The following is a 27,719-nucleotide window of genomic DNA, read 5'->3' as shown; positions in this document are numbered from 1 at the left end:
TTTTTTTTAATGATATACTGGTATATAGCAACAGCCTAGGGGATCATGTTATTCATCTGAAACAGGTGCTGACTACTCTCAGGAACAATCGTCTGTATGCTAGGAAAACCAAATGCTTCTTTGCTGTACCTAGAGTGGAATATTTGGGTCATTTCATCACTAAAGAGGGAGTATCTACTGATCCAAGTAAGATTGAGGCTGTCAAGAAGTGGCCACTGCCTCAAACCTTGAAACAGCTAAGAGGATTCTTGGGCTTAGCTGGTTACTATAGAAGGTTTGTCCATATATTTGGAACAGTGGCAAGGCCCCTCACTGACATGTTGAAAAAGGATAATTTTGTGTGGACTGACTAGGCCAGAGCTGCATTTCATCGATTGAAGGAGTTATTGTGTAATTCACCTGTCTTAGCAATGCCTGATTTTGATAAGGAATTTGTAGTGGAGGTTGATGCTTCAGGGCAAGGCATTGGTGCTGTATTAATGCAGCAACAACATCCAATTGCCTATATCAGCAGAACTCTGAATCAGCAACAGCAGTCACTGTCCACTTATGAAAAGGAGCTACTTGCTGTGGTGTTTGATGTACAAAGGTGGAGACATTACCTGTTAAACAGGCACTTTGTGATGAAAACTGATCACTATAGCCTCAAGTACCTGCTTGATCAGAGACTCAACACAGTGTTTCAGCAAAAGTGGTTGATTAAACTGATGGAGTTTGATTTTTCTATAGAACATAAGTAGGGTCTGGATAATAAGGTGGCTGATGCTCTTTCACGGGTGGAAGCTGAATGCTTGGTGTTGCACACCTATCAGTTACAATCTGATATGATGGATAGAATCAAGTCCTCTTGGTCCAAGGATATCAATGTTCAAAAACTGATTCAAGAGCTACAGTTGAATTCCAACTCTCATAAGCATTATTCCTGGCAGCAGGGGGAATTGAGGAGGAAAGGAAGGCTGGTGGGGGGCAATGACTTAGAATTAAGAAACAAAATTCTGCAATGGCTGCATTCTTCTGCTGTTGGAGGGCATTCAGGTGTTAATGCAACATTGCAAAGGGTCAAGTCCATTGTGCATTGGAAGGGGTTGTCCCTGGATGTAAAGAACTTTGTAGCTAAATGCTTGTCTTGTCAAAGGTGTAAGTATGAAACTGTAGCATCTCCAGGTTTGTTGCAACCTTTACCCATACCTGAGCAGATTTGGCAACACATCAACATGGATTTTATTGAAGGATTACCTATGTCTTATGGGAAGCAGGTCATATTTGTAGTTGTGGATAGGCTAAGTAAGGCTGCTCACTTTATGGCCTTATCTCATCCTTACACTGCTAAGGAGGTAGCACAGTTCTTTGTGGACAATGTGTTTAAATTGCATGGCTTCCCTAGTTCCATAACCAGTGATAGGGATCCCATCTTCATTAATGCCAAGCTGAGTCCCAAGTTTTATGGTCCCTACAAGGTCTTGGACAGGATTGGTGAGGTGGCCTACAAACTAGAGTTACCAACTGATGCTAGAATCCATAATGTGTTTCATGTTTCACAATTGAAGAAGCACATAGGAAATGCAGCAGTTTCCTCTTCACTTCCCTTCCAACCTGATGACTCTTTGGGAAACTTAGAACCTGAGGCCATTCTAGACAGGACTACGGTGAAGAGGAAAGGTGTGGCTGCTACTAAGGTGTTGGTTAAATGGAAGAATCGGCCTGAAGAAGACCCTACCTGGGAGTATTACTATGATCTCAAAAGGAAGTACCCTTTGTTCCATCCTTGAGGACAAGGATGCTGCTTGGTAGGGGGCATTGTTATAAGAAATTGTAAAAGGGTATATCAGTAATTGTAACTAGCTAAGTCAGTTAGGATAGGTGGCAGCTAAGTGGCTGAGCCGTTTTGTTAGTTACTCTGATTCGGGAAGGGTAGCAACTGTTTTGTTAGGTAGTTATAAGGAGAACTTCTGCATTGTAATCATTACTGAGATTCATTACGTTTTTTCTATACTCTTTTCTGTATTCTTTTCTTATCATCAATAATATTCGGGATTCATTCTTGTTTGAAGATCCCTATTCTCTTCTAGTCTTCGAGTGATTCTCCTAGATTAGCAAAAGATCATAACAGCAACACATGAAATATCGGATGAATACATGCTGAAGCAGGTAATTTCAGACGATAGGCCACTGCACCAATGCATTCAAGGACCTCAAATGGTCCAAAATATCGAGCAGCAAGCTTGGGACTAATTCGGGTCATGGCAGAATGCTGTCTGTGGGGACAAAACTTCAGAAAAACCAACTCTTTTACTGCAAAACTCCTTAAAAATCTTGACAAGTAGCTCATAAACACCGGGTCACGATTACTAACAACCGAAGTGGGTATCCCATGAAGACGCACCACCTCTTTCACAAAAATCTCGACACGTAACTTGGTAGTATAAGGGTGTTTCAATGGTACAAAGTGTACATACTTTGAAAGGCGATCCATTACTACCATAATAGCCTCATATCCATGGGACCGGGGTAATCCTGTTATGAAATCCATAGATAAGTCCTCCCCATCTCTCCGCAATTGGAAGATGTTGTAATAACCCTCCAGGAGAAGAAGCTAAGTATTTCCATGCCAGTACACATTAGCAGCTAAGTGCTTATAGGTTTTATTAAAACCCGAATGTCCACCTTGAGGGGTCAAATGATACTCCATTAAGAGCTTATTTATCCAGGGAGAATTTTCAGCTATGACCAACGTATCCTCAAAATACAGCACACTATGTTTATAAGAAAAACCTAGTTGGTTACACACCACTTGTTGCAATTGATCAATAATTTTCTTTAACTTGTCATCCTTCTGAACATCAGATATTACAGCCTAGTAATCAACCCAAAATGGAAAGTAAGCTAAAGCCCTCAACTCACCCTTTTCATCCTTTTGGGAACGAGGTATTTGGCAGGTCAGACCAAATGATACAGACTTGTAATCAGAAAACAGCAAAATGGCAGGCAAAACATTGAAAGAGAGTACAAGTATCTGTATTATTCGATTGGAAAAGGGAAAATACAGAGGAAAAAGTATTCTTCCAGTGCCCAAAGCTAAGGCTCTTGTAGAGAACTCATTGGCTCTCCATTCTAATAGAAAGATATCAAATGCCAAAAAGATCCTCCCTAATTCTCTCTCACCGCTATGTAACCACATGCACAGTTGTTGCCCGACTAGCTTTGTGCCAACTCAGCAACCTGCATATTCTTCTTTTTCTTACGGAAATACACCTTCCATAGCTTAGATCCAGCAACCTCATCTTGGACCAAAGTTTCCCTCAGCCAATCTTCGCCTTGGGGCCTATCAGGTTTTCACTCAAGCAGAAATAAAATAGGGCATGTTGCAATTTAAAAAAGAAAACAAGATGAAACATGCATTGGAAATTAAAATTGGAGATGACATTATACTGCAAGTACCTAAGTTCAAGTACTTGGAATCGATTCTACAGAAGATAGAAAAATTAATGAAAATATTACTCATAAAATACTAGCTAGGTTGTTAAAATGGAGAAAAACATCGAGTTATTGATGACAGTAAAATACCAATCAAGCTGAAAGAGAAGTTTCATTGTATTTTATACAACCAAGTATCTAATATGATAGTAAATGCTAAGCCTTAAAAGAACAACATGAGAAAAAAGTAAGAATAACAAAATTGAGAATGTTAAGATGGATAAGTAGCTACACCAGAAAGGACAAGATAAGAAATTATTTAAACACTAATATTGGAGTATCACCAATAATAAAAAAGATGATAGAAAGTCGCTTAAAGTGGTTTAGTTATGTGCCAAGGTCACTGAAAGCACCAATGAAGAGACTAGAGGCTATGAATTTAATTGTAGTCAAAAGAGATAGAGACCTAGAAGAATTTTAAAGACAATTATTAAAAAATACTTAAGCAAAATATAATATTGCAGATAATTTGGTTTTTGAATAAACTCAATGGCGTTGTATGGTCCATGCAGCCGACCTCACATAATGGGATAAGATTTGATTATTGTATTTGTTGCATATATGGTCTGTAATTCTGCATCGGAGAGACTTTTGAATCTCCTTCCTTGGCTTCTAAAAGTATCATTGGAGTCCAAAGATTGGACCTGCTGGTTGTCAACTATGCCTCCTTTCTGATTAGTTTGTGTAGGTAGCCTAGACGTGTAGACTCAACTTCATATGAGTAGCTCCTGTTAAAGATGGATAACTCCCTTATACTGCCCCATCATTACTTTGTGAGCAATCTCATCTTTCTTTGGCATTCAATTCTCATTAATACACTAAGCATAATCCATAGCCTCAGGTAAAGATTCTCTGAGGCACAAGCAACTTCAATTTGCTTCAGCCTATTTAGGAGAATACCCCCAAGGAATTTGGGATCAGAACTGCAGAAAGGATCCGTACCCCTCAAATTGCTCTCTATAATCTTGAACTGATGTCTATTTCAAACACTACAGAGCTCTTATGGATTTTGCATTTTTGAAAGGAAACAGAGTGATAAACTTTCATATTATTATAATTATGTATATTTAACTCTCCCATATGTTGGAGCATATAGGTCATAGGCATCAAACTTGTCTCATATATAACTAATACAAGGACTTGGTGAAAATGTCTAACAATTGATCATTCGAATTGATAAAGTTGATGGTGATGTCTTCGAAAAGATTTCTCCTTGATGAAGTGACATTCTGCTTCTTCACTTGAACGAGTAACTACACTCAATTTCTTACTTTTTTAGGAAGTCAAATTATCACCCATGAGAATGCCATAGCCAAAAGTTGATCTCCTATCAATAGGAGAGCTTGCCCAAACTAAATAAGAGTAACATACAATTCAGTGTGACCCTTATACTCACAGAGTCCTTTTCCTAGAGCTCCTTTGATGTATTTTAGAGTGCATTATTGCATCCCAACAAACCTCTTATACTTCTTTGGATCAAAAAGAGACTCCTCCTAACTTGACAAATGTTTGGAATTAAGATCCATAAAAGAGTCTACAAGCTTAGCACCCATCACATTTCTTCTAAGATATCTAATACTTACTTTCTTTGAGAAATCACAATGCTATCCTTAAATTGTGCTACCTCTATTCCCGAGATGTATCAAAGTCTGCCAAGATCTTCTATCTAAAATAGGTGACATATATGTTGCTTTATCTGCTTAATGCCATGATGATCACTACTAGTAATAACAATATCATGGAAATAAACACACAAATAATCCTAAGGTAGAATAGTGATAGAAAATTTAGTGATAAACTTCAGTTCAAGTCATTCTAAATTCTAGAACCACTATGAAATTAACCAAACCATGTCTAAAAAATTGTTTGAGGCTATACAAGGATTTTTAGAGACAACAAACTAATCCTAAAGACTCCTTGTGAACAATAAATCTAGGAGATTGCTCCATATATACTTCTTCCATGAGATCACCATCAAGAAAAACATTCTAAATGTCAAGTTGATAAAGGGGTGATTGCAGGAACATAGGCTATTCTGGCCACTAGAAAGAATGTATCACTATAACTTAAACCAAAAACTTGAGTATAAGTTTTGGCCACCAAACGAGCCTTAATGGAATTAATATGACGATTAGAACCAACCTTCACAATGTAAATCCACTTGCATCTAACAATAGACATCCCTATAAGAAGAGGAACAAGGTTCCAAGTGCCACTACTCTAACGTACACACATCTCAACGATTATGACCTGTCGCCAACTAAGATGGGAAAGAGCATCACCTATATTCTTAGGAATAGAAATAAAGGATAGAGGAAAAAGACAAATATACGAGAGATGAGACAAACGATGATATGTTAGAACAACATAATGACGAGAAAAACTATGAGTAAGATGTGCCTTTCCAAAGAGCTGTAGGAAGATCAGGTTTATGAGACAAGACCAAAGGAGTCAAAGGAGTTGGTGTTGGAGGTAAATCAAAAGGAGTCTCATCACTAGCCTGTGGTGGCAAGTAGGACGTATGATGTTGTCTATGATATACCTCCAGTAAATGAAGCAAAAGAGGAATATTTGGAGGAAATAGTGTCTCTAGTGGTTGAAAAACATCAGAAGTAAAAGGGAAAAGATGAGGTAAGTGTGACAGATTCTAACTTAGAAGGTGAGGGAAAAGGAGAAAACCCATAAAGGGAACTAACTCGAAGAAGGTAGTATCAACCAAGACAAGGTGGAGTCACATAGGTGGCTTTGCACACTTTTGGGAAGGGAAGAAGAGCAGCCACTCACCCACGACTCTAATGATGATAAGGAGGGTGGAATCATGTAAGCTCGGGTGAAGGTATTGGAACAGTAGTTGTCAACTTGTAACAGAAACATTTGGATAGTGCTCAAGTTGGTGGCAAGTACATGAATGGCATATAGAAGGCAAAGGAAATATCACGAATAAGTGAAGAATAATTAACAAATGTTGCTCTCAAATAATCAAATGGCAATGATTATTGTTGATTCATTTCTTGAGAAGCAGTGTTGTTAAAAAACAGCCATGGCGGCAGCATGGCTGATGTCGCTGGCAGTTCCCACCCAAACCACCACAACCATGGCAGAAAATGGAGGGTTTACAGTGGCAGCCACTATGCGAACCGACCCAGTCCTAATAACTTCTTTCTTTTTCCTTTTATGCGACCTGCATCTCTCTCTTTGTTCCACATCTCTATCTTCTGTCCTCGACATCTTCGTTCTTCCTCACAAATTCTGTAGCAGCGGAAATTGTGGCTTTTTGCATGCATCTTTGTCCGTCCTGGGAGATTTATCAAAAATCCAAAAACGTTCAAAATTTAAAAACGTTGCAAAACCATTTAGGGGGGGGGGGTTATTTTGGGGTTTTTGGGTTGAAACTAAAAAGGCTTTAAATGGGGTTAAAAAAACCGATCGTGCCTCTTCACAATTTTGCACCATCTTTTCTCTAACCCTTTAGTTTTGTGTGACCCATCAACCCACTACTCTCTAGTGGCTTTCCAGTGAGCTGCTGGTGTTTCCCAGCTTGTTTTTGGCAAACCACTGTTCTTTGACCCTTGTTCTGCATTTCCTGCCATTTGCTCTATCTTTCTCTGTTTTGCTATTGTTCTGCAAGTTGTTCTCTTCTCATTGTCCTTTTCTTTTTTTTGGTTCTTATCTGCCAAGTCTTCTGTTTGGCTATAGGTTTCAGTTTCTATTTTGTTTCTTTTATTTATTTATTTTGTCTAAATCTCTCCTCATTCAGTTCTAATTTTATTTGATTTTTAATGTTCTTACTTTAAAGGAATTGAGTTAGAGGCTTAAACTTGTTTATTTCCTTGACTTTCATTGTTATATACTTATCTTTATTGTCTAAATCTCTTTATTTCAGCTTTTCTAGACATTCCTTTGTTTTTCTCAAATATATCACATTCTGCAGCTTTTATATATATATACCAACTGGGAACAGATCGCACAACATTCTGATTTTAATGTAAAAACTAGAAAAGATAATAATGGAAAGTGAAATATAAAAGAGCATGCAAGTAAAACTTACAGAAAAATCTTGTATTATATTGAAGAGAACTGATACAATGTTGATATTGAGAATAAAATTACAAAGAGAGTTTTGGAATGATAGGTGATGAGAGTAATGTTTTTATATGGAAGTTGGCTTGGGTCAAGCATCTTCTTCCTCTTGAGCTTTTATAGAGAAAATTTTATTTGTTCTTGCATTCCTTCTTATCTTTTTCTTTTCTTCGATCACTCCTTGTCTGCCATAGTAGTCTTGTTTTCTTTTTAATCATTTCTTTCTTTTGCTTTTAGTCACTTTTTATCTGCTATAGTAGTCTTGTCTTCCTTTTAATCACTTCTTTCTTTTGCTTTTAGTCACTTCCTGTCTGCCATAGATTTTTGCTTTTACTTGTACTTTTGTGACACTTTTATTTTTTCTTGTTTTATTTTTATCTTTGAGAAAAAGGAAGATATATTCCATAACAGTCATTTTCATTTTCTTTTGCTAAGTCTTCAAATGGATTTGGACTATTCTAAGACCGTTCACCTTCTTCTTATATTTTTAGAGATATTAATTGGATTATCTCATTGAATTTTTTTTGCTGGCTATTAATCTTGCTTTTTGGGATAAAAACTCTTGATTAGCTTTCTTCGAAATAGCTGATCTTTCTGAAGAGTTCTGTGAAACTGGTCTTCCATGATATTGTAACCACTGATTTATTTTTTGTTAGCTTAATAATTCTAAATTGAACTTAGTCCACCATTTTATTTTTATTGACCTTACTAGTAATTGAATTGTTTTATGTTCATGAAGCTTTGCCGAATCATACTCCCACATAACTGTCCAAGTTATACCCATGCTGGCTACAAAGGATAAAACTTGACACTCGAGTAAATTTGTTTTTTCTTAAAAATGTTGTAAAGAAACTTTGACTTCTTCTGGAAATATTTTTGTTTCTGCTCCAAAATCATGATACCAGTAATAGAACCATTTTGGAAATTTTAACAATATTTCTTTTCTAAACCTGATAAACCATGAATGAGTAGTTAGTCTGAAATACAAAATATTTCTCTAAGCTGCAATATAATCAAAATAATTGTATTGTTTTAGCTGATAATTTATTGTAAAACTTTTATAATGGAACAAAGGCTGTCTCCAATCTTGTATTGTTAATATTTTATTTATTTTGAGTTTGAAAAAAATGATTTCTTTGGTTTCTAGGTTTCTATGATGAGTTAATTCTATTGATTGAGTATCAACTAGAATTAACACATAGAATTCTCGTTTTTGCTAGGAGGATGTTGGTACAAAATGACAATATGGAAGAAATATTGTTTTGGCTATTTCATTTTTGGGTATTGAGAATCAATCTAGTTCTATAGTAGTATGGGGATATAATCTTCTTTTTTAAAATATTGTTTATCAGGATTAACAACATTTTGAGAAAAGTAATTAGAACTGGTTGATTTGGATAATATAGTAAACTTATTAGAGGTAAGTTCAGTTGGCGTTATTGGTTTTGGTTGGGAATGTAGGGCCTGTAGAGTCAATAAGTTTACCATATTATCCAATAAGATCAATTACTATTAAGGTCAATAAAGATAAAATGGTGGACTAAATTCAATTTAAAATTATTAAGCAAACAAAAAATAAATCAGTAGTTACAATATCATGGAAGACCAGTTTCATAGAACTCTTCAAAAAGACCAGCTATTTCGAAAAAAGCTAATCAAGAGTTGTTATCCTAAAAAAAAAGATTAATAGCCAGTCTTCATTCAGCAAAAATTGAAAAAGAGTTCAATGAGATAACCCAGTTAATATCTCCAAAAATATAAGAAGAAAGTGAACGGTCTCAGAACAGTACAAATCCATTAGAAGACTTTGAAAACTTAGCAAAAGAAAATAAAAATGACTGTTATGGAATATATCTTTCTTTTTCTCAAAGATAAAAATAAAATAACAAAAGACAAAAGTGTCGACAAAAGCACAAGTAAAAGCAAAAATCTATAACAGACGAGAAGTGACTAAAAGCAAAAGAAAGAAATGACTAAAAGGAAGATAAGACTACTATGGCAAACAAAAAGTGACTAAAAGCAAAAGAAAAAAATGACTAAAAGGAAAATAAGACTACTATGACAAACAAGAAGTGACTAAAGAAAAGAAAGAAATAAGAAAAAATCTAAGAACAGAGAAAACTTTCTCTATAAAAGCTCAAGAGGAAGAAGAGACTTGACACAAGCCAACTTCCATATGAAAACATTATTCTCATCACCTATCACTCCAAAACTCTCTTTATAATTTTATTCTCAATATCAACATTATATTAGTTCTCTTCAATATAATACAAGATACAAGATTTTTTTGTAAGTTTTACTTGCATACTCCTTTATATTTCACTTTCCATTATCTTTCCCAGTTTTTACATTAAAATCAGAATGTTGTACGATTTGTTCCCAGTTGGTATATATATATATATATATATTCACTTTGAACAATTTGTCCATTTTTGATTTGTCAAGATATAACATTAGCAGAGGAAGTATTAATAACATCCTCTTGCCAAGGATAATCAATATTATTATGAATGGTATAAGCATTATACCAATTAAAGAATAGGATGTTCTGTTTGACTTTTTCGAGAAATTGATAGAATTCCTCTTGGATATCTGATCTATTTTTTCCCTTATAATTTTGAAAGAACCACTCTCTTTGAGGTTTCCAATTCTCAGAGTAGAAATCTTTCCTAAGGGTTTCCTTATCTATAATGAATTTATGAGATAACATTATAAGACTCATTAAGGGAAGAGTAAGTTGGAGATTGGATACTCTGGTTTTCTTCTTCTTTTTCAGAGGTTTGATATACATTTCTAGGAATTCTAGACGAGGTGTCTAAACCTTGTAGGTTTATGGACGGATCATGATTAATAGATCTAGGGATTTCGGTCCTAGAAGCTTGAGATCTGTAAGAAAATGACCTCCTAGCAGAAGCAAAACTATTACGACTGCTTTAAGCATTTACTCTGGAAGAGAAAGAGTTTCTCCTATCAAAGGTTATTTCAACTTTCCTAGAATTATCTTGAGAAATATTTTCAATTTGAGGAGCAGGCCTAAAGACACAAGGCGAAGCCTTGTCTAAAACCCACTTTTCAGGAAGGGAAACTTCATCCCACTTGATTATCCTCAGGAGAGACACATTAGCTTTCGTCATATCAGTGATAAATAAAGTAGTCTTACTTCTTTGAGGTTTGAGAAGGACTCTAGAAGCACAAGAGTTCATAGCCTTGTACTAGATCCTGTAAATTAATGCGGCGGGAATAGATCCCTCTTTCATGTTTAAACCATGAAAGTATATATTAAGGAACAGAGAGTCAAGAATATGTTCATCTAAAAGACTCACTGTTTTATTTGAAAAACAATTGAAATAAATTGGTCCTTGGCCAAGACTGGTTTCAACAGTACCTATAAGGGAGTCGTTGAAGTCATTATGGCGAGCATCTCTAAGACACGTAAGGATAGCAGCATCTATACCTATGTCTATGAGAGGTTTAATGGCATCCTATTCTTATAGACATAGGTATAAATGCTGCTATCCTTATGCGTCTTAGAAATGCTCGCCATAATGACTTAACGACTCCTTTATAGGTACTGTTGAAACCAGCCTTGGCCAACGGCCAATTTATTTCAATTGTTTTCCAAACAAAACAGTGAGTCTTTTAGATAAACATATCCTTGACTCTCTATTCCTTAATATATGCTTTCATGGTTTAAACATGAAAGAGGGATCTATTCCCGCCGCATTAATTTACAGGATCCAGTACAAGGCCATCAAAACTACAAAGAACCATATCCATCATAATCTTTCAGCTGGAGTAGCCTAATGTATTGTACAAAAAATAAAGAAACTCAATATATCATAAACCATGTAATGATACATTTGCAAACTGAATATGCCCCACTAACCTTTGCAACTTCACACCTGTATTCAGTGAGAAGCCCAATTAAACAATATACATGTCCATACTTGATGAGTAGAGGAGACTGACAATTACCTTTGACTATGAATTGGTCACTAGGTAAAAGATTCATTAGTTGGAAAATTTGTTCCGATGCTCCAATGGACTGTAGTAATGATGTTAAGCTGTTTGTGACCCTCCAAGTAGCATAAATCAACCACTCACAGTATAGTACATACTTGGTAAGTTGTTCCACAGTTACACCACATCGGAGAATAGATATCCCTCCTAATAGCACTGCAAATATCTGCAAGTTGTAATTAGACATGTTGGAATATATAATTATAGTTGTTAGATAGCAAATTAACATGTTAGAATATGTAAATAGCAATTACCTTATAATTAAAGATTTGATTGATACATTTGTAGTTATGACTAGTTCTATTTGTATTATAATATGAGATTATAAATGTACTCATGCATCCACCTACAACACAATATTATCTTTGAAGTTATTGGTTGCATCAGACACTATTTGTATCATTAATGCTTACAAACCATAAGCTGCCTCAGAAGCTCTTTTGAAAAAAAAATGACAGAAAATCAGTTAAGATGATTTGAACATGTGCAAACAAGACCAATAGAGACATCAATGAAGAGAGTACATGAATGTTTAGTCTAGTGAAAAAGGGTAAAGGGAGATAAAAAAGAACTTCAAAAAAATTATTTATAAAAGAGATCTAGTGATAAATAATATTTTAAAACATCTTATTTTTTACTGAAATTGTTAAAAGAGAATAAAAAATGAAAGAGCATTGATAGAATGTGTGTTTCAACTACACAATGGAGCATATATTTATATTGATAATAACAATAGTTACAAAATATTTACAAAATATCCAGTTAGCTAATTAACATAATTACAATTTACCTTATTACCATAATTATAGAACTCAATTGCATCATGTGATCCATGTAATCGACCTCACCTAGTGGACTAGGTGGTTGTTATACTCTCATTTTAGTCATTACTCCTACACCACCTCATTGATTGCTGTTGAGAATATTTGTATTTCCATATTTAGCTTCTTTCCTTTTATATAGAAATCCAATTGATTATGTAAATAATGTAATTAGGATTCTGCTGTAATTACCTAGTCAATTCATATAATCAAGGGATCTAGTTTTGTACAAATTTATATTATAAGAAACTCTGAATAACAAGTGAAGGACTAAGTTTTTACCCTAATTATTTTTCTGTCTCAAGTTGGTATCAGAGCTCACATTCTGTGGGCCTGATAAAACAATCTACAGTGTCGCACAGTACCACCAACCCTAGTTGTCCCAACGTCCAGCCACCAATTGGCCTATGACTTCGTTACTAGCCCCAGAAGCCTCCGATCAGCTGCCCCACCGATCGCCGTCATCTCGTGGTGTCCCACGTGCGGTTACCAGAAAACTAGGTTGTCGGCGCGTGAAAGCCATGCACCGCCCTACGCGACTCCATTTGTCTCGCCGCTGGTCCCGTTCACCTTGTCGGCACACCTTCTGTCTCTTCTGGGTGTCCCTTTCCCGGTTGGTGAGCTGTATTTAGTCTCCTCTGTCTCTCACCAAGCTTAGTCATGGCTTCTGACTCAACTAAGTCAACTGCGACCCCTGACAGCACTGGACCCTTAATCAAAAATCTCGTATCCTTTGTCTTCTCTGGAAATCCATCCATAACTTCAGAGAAACTTAATGGGAAAAATTATATAGATTGGCAAGCTGTGGTGGAAATATGGTTTTTGGGTCAAGGTCTCTCTGACCATTTGACTAAGACGGCAAGTGACATTAATCCCACTGAACGAGATTAGTGGAAGAAGGCTGATTATCAGTTAGTTTCACTTTTATGGCAGTCCATTGATTCGAAGTTGTTAGTCCACTTTCGCACTTATAGACATGTTACGATATATGGAAGAAAGCTTGTAGTGTCTATTTAAATGATGTTCAGCGTCTCTAAGATGTTGTACATAATTTAGCTGCACTTCAAATGACAAATCACAATCTCCCATAATATTTGAACAAAGCACAGTCCACCATTGATGAAGTAAAATTGGTTTTGACAGGAAATGACCTTCAAAAAGTCTTAGACAAGATTGATAACATGTGCATGGTGTTCATCCTTCATGGCCTTCACAAAGATTTTGAATTCGAAACCAAATTTTGACAAATTCCAGTGTATCTACAGCAGAGAATCTCATTCATTGTCTGTTGCGTGTTCCCTTTCAAGAAACTATAGGAAATGGTTCGCAACCAGGTTTAGAGTCTTCTGCATTCTTCTCTAATGTGATCAGCTGTGGAGTCGAAGTCGTGGTCAAGGTGGTGGAAGAGGAGCTCGCAGTTTTGGAAATTGTCCACAATGCTCCTATTGTAAACGTATGGGCCATACTCAAGATAAGTGTTATTCCTTGATTAGGTTTCCCGAGAAATCAGCTAATGTGACATATTCTCAGTCTTCCACTGTGGAAAAGCAAATTGACCTTGGAGGAGACAACCACAATATTCTATCAGATATGGAGTACAAGGAGTACCTCCAGCTGAAGATGGCAGCACAACAATCTTCCTCTGCCACTGCTTAATTTGGTAACTCTACAATTTGCCTCTCTCATTCATCGTATGTTGGACCCTGGATATTAGATTATGGTGCTTTTGACCACATAACTGGTAATCCTTCTCTTTTCTCAAAACTGTCACAACCTAAAACAGCACACCACATCACCTTTGCTGATGGCTTAAAAGCTAATGTCATTGGCATTGGACAAACTACCCCTCTTCTTGATTTATCCTTGAATTTTGTTCTTCTTGTACCTGGTTGCCCCTTTAATTTAGTCTCAATCAGTCAACTTACTCGCACTCATAACTGTTCCAGAACATTTACTGCTGAATCTTTCTCTATATAGGACCAGAGTACAGGACAGACGATTGGAGTAGGATCTGAATCGCATGGTCTCTATTATTTCCAGCCTCCTACCTCAGTTGTTTGCATTGTTGCAGATTCCCCCCTTCTCTTGCATCGTTGCCTAGGTCATCCAGGTCTAAATAAATTGAAGCACATGGTTTCTCACCTCTCTCATTTACAGTCTTTGAAGTGTGAGTCATGTCAATTAGGTAAACACATTTGAGCCTCCTTTCCAAGTGCTGTCCATGGTAAAGCAAAATCTCCATTTGATCTTGTCCATTCAGATGTTTGGGGTCCGAGTCGTGTTAATTCTATCTTAGGGCATAGGTACTTTGTTATTTTTATTGATGACTATTCAAGATGTACTTGGATTTTCTTAATGAAAGAGCATTCAGAATTATTTACAATTTTTCAGAATTTTTGTAATGAAATTCAAACACAATTTGCTAGCTCTATTCAAATCTTGCATAGTGACAATGCCAAAGAATATTTTTCTGCACCTTTTAATCATTTTATAACTTCTCATGGCATGTTGCATCAATCCACTTGTCCAAACACCCCTCAACAAAATGGCATTGCAGAAAGAAAACATCGTCATATTATTGAAATTGCTCGAACTCTTTTGTCACATGCTAATGTACCTTTAAAATTTTGGAGTGATGCTGTCCTTACAACAACTTTTTTAATAAATAGGATGCCATCCTCTACTTTAAATAACAAAGTACCTCATTCATTTTTATTCCCTAATAACTCTCTGTTTAAAGTTCCCCTACATGTTTTTGGTTCCACTTGTTTTGTCCATGATCTCACTCTAGGACTTAATAAATTATCTGCTCGTGCTGTTAAGTGTCTCTTTTTGGATTACTCTCGGCTGCAGAAAGGATATAGGTGTTATTCCCCATCCAGTCATCGCTTCTATATGTCAGCCGATGTCACCTTTGAAGATACACCATATTTCAATACATCAGTCTCTCCAAGCTCTGTTTTCCAGGTTCTTTCCATTCCTTACTATATTCCCCTTGTCACTAATCCTTCAACCTCTGATGTGCCAGAGCCTCCTAATCCCTCTTCACCTGCTATTCCTTATCCCTTGGCTACATACCAGCGTAGACCTCATCTTGCTCCGCTAGAGGAAGTAGTTTTGGAAGATTCAGGCAGCTCATCTCCTACGCCAGTTGCTCTACCTACCCCGGATCCATCTAACACACCTGCTGATTTGCCAATAGCCCTTCGCAAAGGTACACATTCAACTCGAAATCCTCATCCCATTTATAATTTCTTGAGTTATCATCGTTTATCCTCTTCCCATTGCGCCTTCGTGTTTGCTATTTCCTCTATTACTATTCCTAAAACAGTCAAGGAAGCACTTTCCCATCCAGGGTGGCGACAGGCTATGATTGACGAGATGCAGGCCTTAGAATCCAACCAGACTTGGACACTTGTTCTCTCTTCCTGGGAAATCTACAGTTGGTTGTCGTTGGGTGTTTGCCATTAAGGTGGGTCCAGATGGACAAATTGATCGGCTTAAAGCTTGATTAGTCGCTAAAGGCTACACACAGATTTTTGGACTTGGATATGGTGACACCTTCTCACTTGTTGCAAAAATGACTTCAGTTCGCCTCTTCTTTTTATCCATGGCTGCCACACATTGCTGGCTCCTCTACCAACTCGATATTAAAAATGCATTTCTCCATGGTGATCTAGCGGAAGAGATTTAGATAGAGCAACCTCCTGGTTTTGTTGCTCAGAAGGAGTCCCAAGGATTTGTTTGCAAGTTACGTAAGGCTCTATATGACCTTAAACAAAGTCCTCGAGCATGGTTTGGCAGATTTAGTACAGTTCTTCAACAGTTTGGGATGACTCGTAATGAGGCAGACCATTCTGTGTTTTATAAACATTCTTCTACTAACTAGTGCATTTATCTTACTGTCTATGTAGATGACATTGTTATCACAAGCAATGATCATGATGGTATCACCCGACTCAAGCAATATTTGTTTCAACATTTTCAAACTAAGGACTTGGGTTGATTGCGATATTTCCTTGGGATTGAAGTAGCTCAATCAAAAGCTGGTGTCAGGAAACAAAAATGTTGGATTGTAAGCTAGTTAATACCCCTATGGATCCAAATGTCAAACTTATGCCGGATCAAGGGGAGTTATATTCAGATCTAAATCGATACCGAAAACTAGTCGAGAAGCTGAATTATCTTACTATGACTAGGCTAGACATATCTTTTCCTGAAAGCATTGTAAGCCAATTTCTTAACTCCCCTCGTGATAGTCATTGAGATGCGGTGATTCGAATCTTGAGATACATCAAAAGGTTCCCCTAGAAAAGGATTAGTCTATGAAAACAGAGACCATACTGATATTGTTGCATACATAGATGCAGATTGGGCTGGCTGCCCAAGTGATAGACGATCAACTTCAGGATATTATGTATTGATTGGAGGCAACCTAATTGCTTGGAAGAGTAAAAAGCAGAATGTTGTTGCTAGATCAAGTGCTGAAGCTGAATATCGAGCAATGGCCAATATACCTCATGTGAACTTGTATGGCTAAAACAACTTATTGCTGAGTTAAAGTTTTGTGAGGTAAGACATATGAGACTTATTTGTGATAACCAGGCAGCCTTACATATTTTCTCTAACCCTGTTTCATGAACAGACCAAGCATATAGAGATTGATCGTTATTTCATTTGTCAGAAGGTTCTTTCTGGTGAGATTGTTACGTCGTTTGTGAACTCTAATGATCAATTACTTGACATGCTTACCAAGGCACTTCGAGATCCAAGAATAATATACATTTATAACAAGCTTGATGCATATGACATATATACACCAGCTTGAGGGGGAGTGTTGAGAATATTTGTATTTCCATATTTACCTTCTTTCCTTTTATATAGAAATCTGATTGATTATGTAAATAATGTAATTAGGATTTTGCTGTAATTACCTAGTCAATCCCTATAATCAAGGGATCTAGTTTTGTACAGATTTATATTATAAGAACCTCTTAATGACAAGTGAGGCACTAAATTTTTACCCTAATTATTTTTCTGTCTCAAGTATTGCTTACCGTCAGAATTTCTAAAGATTGACCTAAATATAATATTTCCTTGTATGGATTAAATACCATAATTAGGAGATAACATTAGTTGTCTGATTTAGTATTTATTGTACGAGAATCTCTTAATTTTAGGAATTAACTGTATATACAATAGTTTAGGGATTTCCTTTATTAGACTTGTATTCTATTTAAGAGCAATTGTTCTTCTAATCAAATCATCAGAAACACATTTTCTGACATGGTATCTGCGCTCCAAAATCCTTGGGAGCCTGTCTAATCTCGTGGCCTGCATCTCCACAGAGTTTCTTTCATTCTGCGGTGTTCCTTTTCAGCCTGCATTGCCAATATTTCTTTTTCATAAGATGTCCAACAAACAAAAAGCCACTGCCCCCCGTCTGAAAATTTGAGTGTTGTTGAGCTGCATTCAACCCAGCCTGTGTCTCAATGGGAAAAACTGCCAAAAATGGTCTCATTTTGTCCAATCCTTTCTAAAGGGGAAGGGAAAATTAAGTCATCTTACTGACACAGCGCAGAATCATTAGATCCCAAATTTGCTTCATGGAATGAGGCAAACGCAGTTGTAATGTCTTGGTTATGAAACTCTATGACACCTGAAGTGAATGATGCCTGAATGTTTTTGAGAACAGCCAAGGAAGTATGGGACAGTTGTAAAGCAAACTATTTCAAGGTGGGTAACGCTGTCCAATCTATGAGATTAAGATTAGGATTTCTGCTACCAAACCAAACAGGAGGATTGTTTAGTCAGCAAGTATGCCCAAATCCTACAAAATTTGTGGCAAGAGTTAGACCGTTATGAGTAGTTTAAAGAAAAATGCACGGAAGATGCTGAACTTCTCAAAAGTTAAAAGAAGGGCAGAATCTATAAGTTCCTCGCTGATTAAACAATGAGTTTGATCCTGTTAGAATTCAAGTGCTTGGAAAGGACCTATCCTTACTCAATGAAACGATGGCTGTCTCGTAGAGGAGTGATGCTGGAATCTCAACCAAATGAAAGTTCTGCCTTGGTTGCACAAACCAAGGGAAAGAAATTCAGTCAAGGACAAATAACTCAATTGGTAAGGAGGGCAGAAGGGACTACAATACCTAAAGGGGGAAAATAAGGATGAATTTTATTACCCTTGTCCAGTTACTTCTAAACCTGGTTTTAAATATTTTATTACATTTATGGATGATTATTCTCGTATAACATGGCTATTTTTTATGAAATCCAGAACTAAAATCTTTTCTATATTTTGTAATTTCTATGCTGAAATTAAAACTCGATTTAATACTTGTGCGCATTCTTAGAAGTGATAATGCTAAAGAATATTTTTCTGCATCCTTCACTAGTTTTATGAGTAAACATGGCATACTTCATTAGTCCTCTTGTATTGTTACCCCACAACAAAATGGGGTAGCTGAACGTTAAAATTGTCATCTTATGGAAGTAGCCAGTGCTCTAATATTTGAAATGAAAGTTCCTAAACATTTTTGGGCCAATGTTGTTCACACTGTTGCATATTTAATTAATCGCATGTCATCTTCTATGTTACATGGTGAGATTTCCCACTTTATACTTTTCCCATCACAATCACAATCTCTTTTTTCTTTACCTCCTAAAGTTTTTGGCTGCACTTGTTTTGTGTTTGATGTTCGTCTCAAGTAACTAAACTTGATCCAAAGTCCCTAAAATGTGTTTTTGAGTTATTCTCGGTCACAAAAAGGTTACCGTTGTTTTTTTCCTGATCTTTGTCGTTATCTTGTTGATACAAGTTTCAAGTTCTTTGAGTGGACATACTCTCGTCATCCAAAACAGCCTTTAGATGATGCGCCCCCCATGCCTAATAAAATTCAAGATGGTACTCAACCTCTACCATTATCTTCTCGAGTGTCAACAAATCCTATGTCTGACCTTGACCTTCCTATTCCTATCCATAAAGATAAAAGATCTTGTACCTATCCTAATTCATCTTATGTGAAGTCTGCTCATTTATCCTCTACGTCTAAATCCTTTATGGCTAGTGTAGACTCGCTTTCTATTCCTAAGACCCTTGCAGATGCCCTCAGTCATGATGATTGGCGACATGCTATGGAGGAAGAGATGTTAGCTCTTGAGATGAATGATACTTGGGATTTAGTTCATCTTCAAGGGAAAACAAGCTATTGGTTGCAAGTGGGTTTACACTGTGAAAGTTAATCTGGATGGTTTTATGGCTCGTTTGAAGGCATGACTTGTTGCAAAAAGGTATGCTTATTGCCCAAACTTATGGCATTGACTACATTGATACGTTTTCTCTAGTTGCTAAACTCTTATTTGTTCACATCTTCATCTCTCTTGCGGCTATGCATCATTAGCCATTATTCTAGTTAGATGTCAAGAATGTATTCTTGCATGGAGACGTACAAGAAGAAGTGTACATTGAGCAACCACTTGGCTTTGTTGCTCAGGGGAAGTGTGGAAGAGTGTGTCATTTAAAAAAGTCATTATATGGCTTGAAATAGTCACCTAGAGCATGGTTTAGAAGATTCAGTGACGTGATTCTAGAATTTGGATTAGTGAGGAGTGAGAGTGACCATACAATGTTTTACAAACAGATTAACCTTGATTGTATTTTACTTGTTGTTTATGTTAATGATATTATTGTTACAGGTAGCAACAAAGGAGAAATAAGCAACCTAAGAAAATTTCTTCAAACCAAGTTTCAGACAAAAGATTTAGGAATTCTAAAATACTTATTGGGTATTGGAGTCATGTACTTCAAGTACGGAATCTTTTTTTAACAAAAAAAATGTCTTAGACTTATTGACTGAGACCAAACTAAAAAGAGCTAAACCATGTGAGACACCCATAGAGCCAGGAGTGAAACTGACAGCAGATGGAATTCCTTTTGCAGATCCACAGAAATACAGAAGATTAGTAAGCAACCTGAATTACTTAACTGTCACAAGGCCAAATATTACTTTTCCAGTGAGCGTTGTTAGCCAATTTATGCCATCTCTGATAGATACTCATTGGGAAACACTAATCCTCATTGCAAAGTATTTGAAGAAAGCACTATGAAAAGGAATTGTGTATAAAGATCATGGACATGCACATATAGAGGCGTTTTCTAATGCTGATTGGGCAAGATCTATGGACAGAAAATCTACTACTGGATGTTCTGTGTTCTTGGGAGGTAATTTAATTTCATGGAAAAGTAAGAAGCAGAATGTTGTATTGAAATCGAGTGCAGAATCAGAATACGAAGCAATAACTCAGACTACCTGTGAGTTAATGTAGTTGAAACATATGTTGGGAAAAGATAGGATTTGACAATACTAAGCCTATGCAACTTTGGTGTGATAATAAGGTAGCAATATACATTGCCTCAAATCTAGTTTTTCATGCACGGACGAAACATATTAAGATAGATTGTCACTTTATTCAAGAAAAAGTTCAGCAAAGCTTATATTTATCTCTCATGTTAGGACAGGCGACCAATTAGCATGTGTTTACAAAGGCTTTAGAGGGAAGGTTATGAATAGCTATAATAAACTTATTAGAATTAGAGTTTATGTTAATATTGTAATAACGGACTTAGCCCATAAGGGTTATATATGTATCCTTATAAATATAAGGGTCTCTACACATTGTAGAGCATCTATCTAATTCTAACACACTAACTATCTCTCTCCCTCTATGCTCTCTCTCTTAATTCTACAAAGACAAATGCTGGAGACTTCATGGTAAGCCTCCAAATCCAACCCAAAACTGGACAACTAAAGGAAAGCAAGGAAGAGGGCAGGCTCAAGTCCATATGGCACAACTAGGGTCGGTACAGGGAACCTCTTCCAAACCCTCCACAGAGTTTGACTCAGAGAAGATTAGAAAACTAAAGGAGTTATTGGGAACATTAACAAAACCTATAAACCCAGGTAATTGTCCCTTGGTATTCTCAGGTAATATTCTCAATTCCATGCACTTAGTTGCTTAGATTCCTCTAAAGGAGTATGGGTTATTGATTCTAGAGCTACAGACCACATGATTTAGTCCTCTAGTGGTTTTATCTCCTATAGACCTTGTCCAAGCAATAAAAAAATTGCAACCGCAGATGGAACGTTAATTATAGTCACTGGAGAAGGATATATTATCATAAACAAAAATCTGATTTTGAAAGATGTTTTACATGTGCAAAATTATCTATAAAATTTCAGGATTAGGGAACGGGGAAGATCATTGGCCTTGCAAGGAGAACAATGGACTCTACCTTCTTGAGGAAGTTAATAGGATGTGTAGCACTAAGAGTCAAAATCCTGTCTTTTTCACTGGGAGTCAAAATCCTGTCTTTGTTGTCATAATCATCTCTCTCAAATAAAGAAAAAATCTAGCTGTATCACCTTCATTTAGGTCACCCTTCATTTTCTACCCTAAAGGTCATGTTCCCTAGTTTATTTCAACAACTTTGTGTTGTGGATTATTTCATGGTGATACTTGTGATTTTGCACAACATAGACGTGTCAACTTTCCTATTAATAATAATAAAAGAATGCCAGTTCCTTTTTCCCCCTTCTAATATTCCAAATATAACTCGGGTATCATGGGTGTTTCTCTTAAAACAGAAAAGTGAGGTGAGCCAAGTCTTTAAACACTTCTTCCAAATGATAAAAATCAATTTGAGGCAACAATTAAAGATTTCGTTCTCACAATGCCAAAGGTTACTTCAACCAAACAGTGTCTTCTTTCTTCAATGAACAAGGAATCATTCATGAATCCTTGTGTCAACACCCCACAACAAAATGGGGTGGCAGAATGGAAAAATGGGCATTCTATAACTGTTACCTAGGCCTTGCTTCTACAAAAGAATGTTCCAAAACAAATTTGGGGGGAAGCTATCCTTACTCACTTATTTAATCAATCGATTACCCTAAAAAACATTGAACAATAACAGTCCAATTCAGCTATTCTCCAAATCTTTCCCAAACATCAAAACAACAAATCCCCTTGTTCCTCGGATATTTGGGTGTGTATCTTTTGTCCATGTCCATTTTAATCATCGAGGGAAACTTGACCCTCAGGCTATTAAGTGCATATTTGTCATTTGATGAAAATACACAATTTTTCCAGCCTTATCTTGAGGGGGAGAGCTCGTGCATGGAAGATAAGGATGATCTGTTCTTACTAGATAACTCTTTCAAAGAATGTTTCTCATTCCTTGAATCAAGTCATGTTCATACTCCATCTATTTCAATCCCTGAGTCAACTCCGACAAACATTCCACCTGTTTGAAGCCCAAAGACAACTGAAGAACAGACCCAAAGTGCTACCCGTCCGCACTACAAGTCCCAGATTCTAAAACACCTGAAGCTGATTTTGAACGAATACCTGAAGCAAATAATGTGTCAAAAGTGCAGAATATGCCCATTGAAAATGGGACCACTGAAGATGGTAATCTTCCAATTACAGTAAGAAAAGGTATTAGAACATGTGCCCAAAGGCCAAGGTATTCACTAGCCCACTTTCTGTCCTATGATAAATTATCCAAAAATCATGGAAGCTTCCTTACTCATTTAAACAGTCACTATTCCAAAAACTGTTGATGAAGCGTTAAACAGTAAGAACTAGAGTGATGCTATGAAGGTTGAAATAGATGCACTAGAAAAGAACAAAACATGGGAGTTGGTAGAATTACCTAGAGGAAAATTACTTGTTGGATCACATTTTTACTGTTAAATACAAGGCATATGGGACATTAGAAAGATTTAAGGCAAGGTCAGTGGCTACGGGATACACTCAAACATATGGGGTAGTTTATCTTGACATGGACAAACTTAAAAGGACCTGACATTGTGTACACAGTAGGGGTGGTAAGTCAATTCATGAACAATCCTAAAGAAACTCATCTTAGAATGGTTTATCGCATTCTGCAGTACTTAAAAGGAACTCCTGGAAAAGGAATTCTGTTCACAAAAGAGAAGGATAACCTGTTATATGCCACCTGATCCTTCAAGTACACCACCTACCCTCGAGGTTTTCATTGCCTTACACAAAGATATTCAATCATCTCATAATCATAACCTGTTATATGCTTACATTTCAAATTACAGTCGTCTCTCTTTCTCCTATTTTTCTTTTTTCTTTTTGGATTTTATTTCTATTCCCAAGACTACAAAGGTTAAGCCCTAGCTGATCCCCATTAGAGACAAGTGATGTTGCATGAAATGACTATTTTGCACTCTAGTGACACATGGACCTAAGTTACCTGATGAATATTGATCGTTTCAAAGCCTCCTCCGTAGCCAAAAGATACATGCAAAATTTTGGTCTCAACCATTAGAACACTTTTTCTCCTGTAGCCAAGATCACTTCAGTCTCCCACTTTCATGCCAAAGCAGCCATTCATCATTTGTCTTGTGTCATGAAACGCAATTGTACAAAATAAATTGGGGGAGGTACTAGAGCAGAACACAAACAGGTAGTGTTCCCTAACACACCTGTGTTATACACCAAAAATAAAAATCAGAATTTAAACTTCATAAAAAAAACTCTAGGAGCCAAAACTAGGCATGACCGCCAAAACTTTATAGATCATCCATGCATGCACAAAGACTGCAGCATCTGAAGGCCAAACCCCGCGCTTCCAGATCGAGCCGCCACACCACCACTCTGTGCTACCATTCCCAACCAGCCAACTACCACAAGCATCAACAGCCTTCACCACCTTAATCACATGAAAAATCTTTTTCTCTCTCTTTCTCACCCTATTCAATTTCTCCATTTTCCATTTTGTTATCTTTTTTTGTTACTGTTCACACTCTCATTTTGTCTACAGGTTATCCTTATCACCTCCAACAAGATACAAGGGAGATGACACAAGTTCTGAACAAGGTAAAAGCTCCAATTCAATGAAAAAGGATACAAGCAGAAAGGAAACTCAACTTCAACCACCACCACCCACAATTCCCAATCCTTACAAGATCATGTTCAAAGATGAAGCTCAAAAACAAAGGTATGAAATGCTATATCTTAGAACCATAAAATCTACATGTTATTTGGATGAGCATACATTGAATAACTTATTGTCTTTGAAACTTTTAAATGAGGCAAACCTGAGTTGAACGGTATAAGGTGTTAAAGATCAGGTTCCAGAACCCATTAGCCACACTCTCTCGACCATTTACAAATGCTAAGCTCTGTAACCATCGCTTGTACCTGATTATGAATGTTAAGTATTATGGATATAGAAAGGGTATTATTGATAAAATTATTACTGTAACAAATGTAACCATTTACCAAAATTTATGATAACCTTATGTATACTCCAGTATCATACTCAGGATGCATAGATGATTATATTTCCTACCAAATAAAGCTTTCAAATAGCTCCTTGTTAGTGGTAATTTAACAGAATTTAGAATGTGCTGCCCGAAAAAGCCAATAATTCTCCTTCAGGCAAGTACATTACAGCTATTGTAATTGAATCAGTGTATGGCTTTCATGCAGTTGAGTTGTAATTTGTTTAATTATGTTGTTCAGGTAGGAGAACATGAAATGAAGAGTGTAAGACTTTATAAGCCTTGAACTTCACACATATTATTAGGTTCCTATCTGTTAAGAAACTTGTGCCTCACTCACTCCCAAAAGCTAGCTCATAGGAGGAGGATTGCTTTAGCCCTTATAAGGAGTATTCTGACTCTATTCCTAGCCAATATGTGATATCTTAACACACCTCCCTCACGCCCAGGACTAGACATCTGGTATGTGAAATTTGCAGGATTGGACATTTACACGAGTAGGCCCAACATGACTAGACATCTGTGAGCAGCCCAGCATTGAAACTAACTAGGTTCTAATATCATGTTAAAAAACTTGGGAACTTGGGCCTAACTTACTCCCAAAAGCTAGCTCATAGGAAAAAGACTGCCCTAAACCTTATAGTCTGGACAATATGGGACATTTTAACATAACACACGCCTCTCACACCCAAGGCTGGACATCTGCGGGTGGCCCAACAAGACTGCATAGGCTTTAATACCATATTAAACCTAACTCGCTCTCAAAAGCTAGCTCATAAGAGAAGGATTACACAAGCCCTTATAAGGAGTATTCTGACTTTATTCCTAGCCAATGTGGGACACCTTAACTCTATCTAATACAATTACAAGCTTCAAGATGATGATGACAATAAAGCTTACAAAATAGCTTCAGGATAGGAACTTGACATACATGGTTAGAATATCATACTAAGCCACTAAAGTAACTGCTCTAATTATGGGGTTTTAGGCAGTATTATCAAATGGCGGTGGTTGTTGCCCCATTGCTCTTTTTCTTTCTCACAAACACGCTTCACATTTTGGGCCTCTTGGCAGGATCCAATAACTGATCCCTTCCCTTAATTCGTCACTTGAGCTAACAGCCCCAACACCACCTCATTTTCCATCTTCAATCACTCTTTTCCTTTTGTTGTTGAACATGACTTTATCTTGGAAACTTATGTAAATTTAATAGTAATATTACTTGATGGATTCTTTCATTTCTCAGAATAACGCCTATTATATGTTCTAAGCTCTCCAATACTAGAAGCTTCATAAACAATTCCCAAATTTGAAGTGTTACCATCATAAAAACTAAGTCATTTCCAGTGTCATCATTCATCTCTCCAACCAAACACTCATTATACTCATCAGTATCATTAAGTGTAATTGGATTAATTACTTTTTTTAAAATTTTAAAGTTGTTGAGATGTTGGTTATATTTCACATAAACCAAATCATGCAATTTTTTATGATCAAGTCTATTTTGAATTTGTAATGTAAGGGTAATTAAAAAAGTATTGGTTAGTTTCTTTCTATTTTCTAGAACAAAGTGGCTTGAGAGATGAAAAATTACTTGCTCAAAAACACTCTAGTTGTATTCATATCTAGATGCACTAAATGTTAAGCTCAAAATTTTGATAGCTAAATGCTACAAACTTGGAGCTGAATGACTATACATTCTCCACTGTTGAGCTATAAAACAAAAAATAAATTATAACTTTAGAAGTCTTATCTATAAATTAACGTGAAATTTAAATGTTGAAGCCTTTGATAAATTACTAGCAGCAAGGTTTTTTTTTTGTGGATTTTGCAAAGTCGATTCGAAAGAGACCACAACCATAGTAGTCAAAATCGCATGTTGCCTCATAAAATTGCACAATTTTACGATCCCTAACCCCCGTCTCCATGCCAGCTCAGTGTCAGAATTGCAAACCACCAAGATTGGGTGGGATTTTCATGCCCGACAGAACTGTAAGATCGGTAAGCTTGGACAATCCACGCACACTGAGAAATCCAATTTTTTACCCAATGACCTGCAACAGTGCAGCCTTTGGCTGCCATAGACCTATCATTGTGGTTTACTATGGCAGTCATTACTGCCACATTCGCAACAATCTGGACTAATATAAGGAAACAAACCATTAAATATTTGAAAACTAATCTTAAGAGATAACTTTTATGATACTAAAATATTCTAATCAAGATGGATATAGATTTTCAGCAAGAATACAGAAAAAGTACCTTCCAAATTCTTTTTTTCCTGTTCCATAAGCTCGGACAATTCTAATTGAAGAAAGTGTCTCCTGAGATACCTGCAAAAGAAAAAGTATTCACAATTAATATAAGATTCTGATCATTATGTCAGAAACAATATCTACCAGCATAATGTGTATACATCACTGGCACAAGCTGTGAAATCTTGAATTAACTTTGCAGCTTTTCTTTGATACCTATTAAAACCACAAATACACGCTTCAGACCATCAGCACTGAAAAGGTGTGAATAAACCAGAGAGATAAATATCTATGGCTGATTTAATTGTGCAAAAATTTAAGCAAATGCATTATCACCTTAGATAGAACATAATTTTCATCTTTAAATACCCCAAAGAAAATCCTTCTCATATAAGATGGATTCTAGAAAACAAGAATTGCATGAAGTTTGTTATGACAAATCTAACCTATACAAAATTGAAACAAAAAAGAACTAAATTGAACTAAAAAACTGAAACTGAGAAAACCATGATAACATGTGTGAAGCAATTTACTTGCATAACTTCACTGCATTAGAAGGTTATGTAATAAAATTGTAGTTTGAAATTTATATCAATTTATTAAACAAACAATAATAGAAAGGATAAACAATGTACCCATCTGCAAAAGCCAACTAGAACGCCAATCACAGGGAAGGAAAACAAAATCAAATCAAGCATAGATCAGAATAAATTGAATAGCATAATTAGTCTACACGATGTATATGGATC

At 36.4% G+C, this 27,719-nt stretch overlaps 1 protein-coding gene across 1 annotated transcript in view; it reads right to left on the bottom strand.

Annotated features, from left to right (window-relative positions):
• Nucleotides 1-27,719, bottom strand: part of LOC113857420 (ABC transporter B family member 26, chloroplastic-like) — a 46,493-nt gene that overhangs the window by 7,158 nt on the left and 11,616 nt on the right. The window contains exons 7-11 of the mRNA XM_027489280.1: nucleotides 27,132-27,186; nucleotides 26,978-27,048; nucleotides 24,530-24,632; nucleotides 11,530-11,740; nucleotides 11,413-11,456 (exon numbers count right to left, since the gene is read on the bottom strand). Coding sequence (XP_027345081.1) covers nucleotides 11,413-11,456; nucleotides 11,530-11,740; nucleotides 24,530-24,632; nucleotides 26,978-27,048; nucleotides 27,132-27,186 — 484 coding nt within the window. The remainder of the gene's footprint in view (nucleotides 1-11,412; nucleotides 11,457-11,529; nucleotides 11,741-24,529; nucleotides 24,633-26,977; nucleotides 27,049-27,131; nucleotides 27,187-27,719) is intronic.

The sequence above is a fragment of the Abrus precatorius genome, unplaced genomic scaffold, assembly GCF_003935025.1.
Source record: "Abrus precatorius isolate BTA unplaced genomic scaffold, Abrus_2018 Scaffold2, whole genome shotgun sequence".
In the NCBI taxonomy this organism is placed as follows: Eukaryota; Viridiplantae; Streptophyta; class Magnoliopsida; order Fabales; family Fabaceae; genus Abrus; species Abrus precatorius.
The sequence above is the reverse complement of the archived record's forward strand: the minus strand, read 5'-3'. Positions and strand labels throughout refer to the sequence as shown.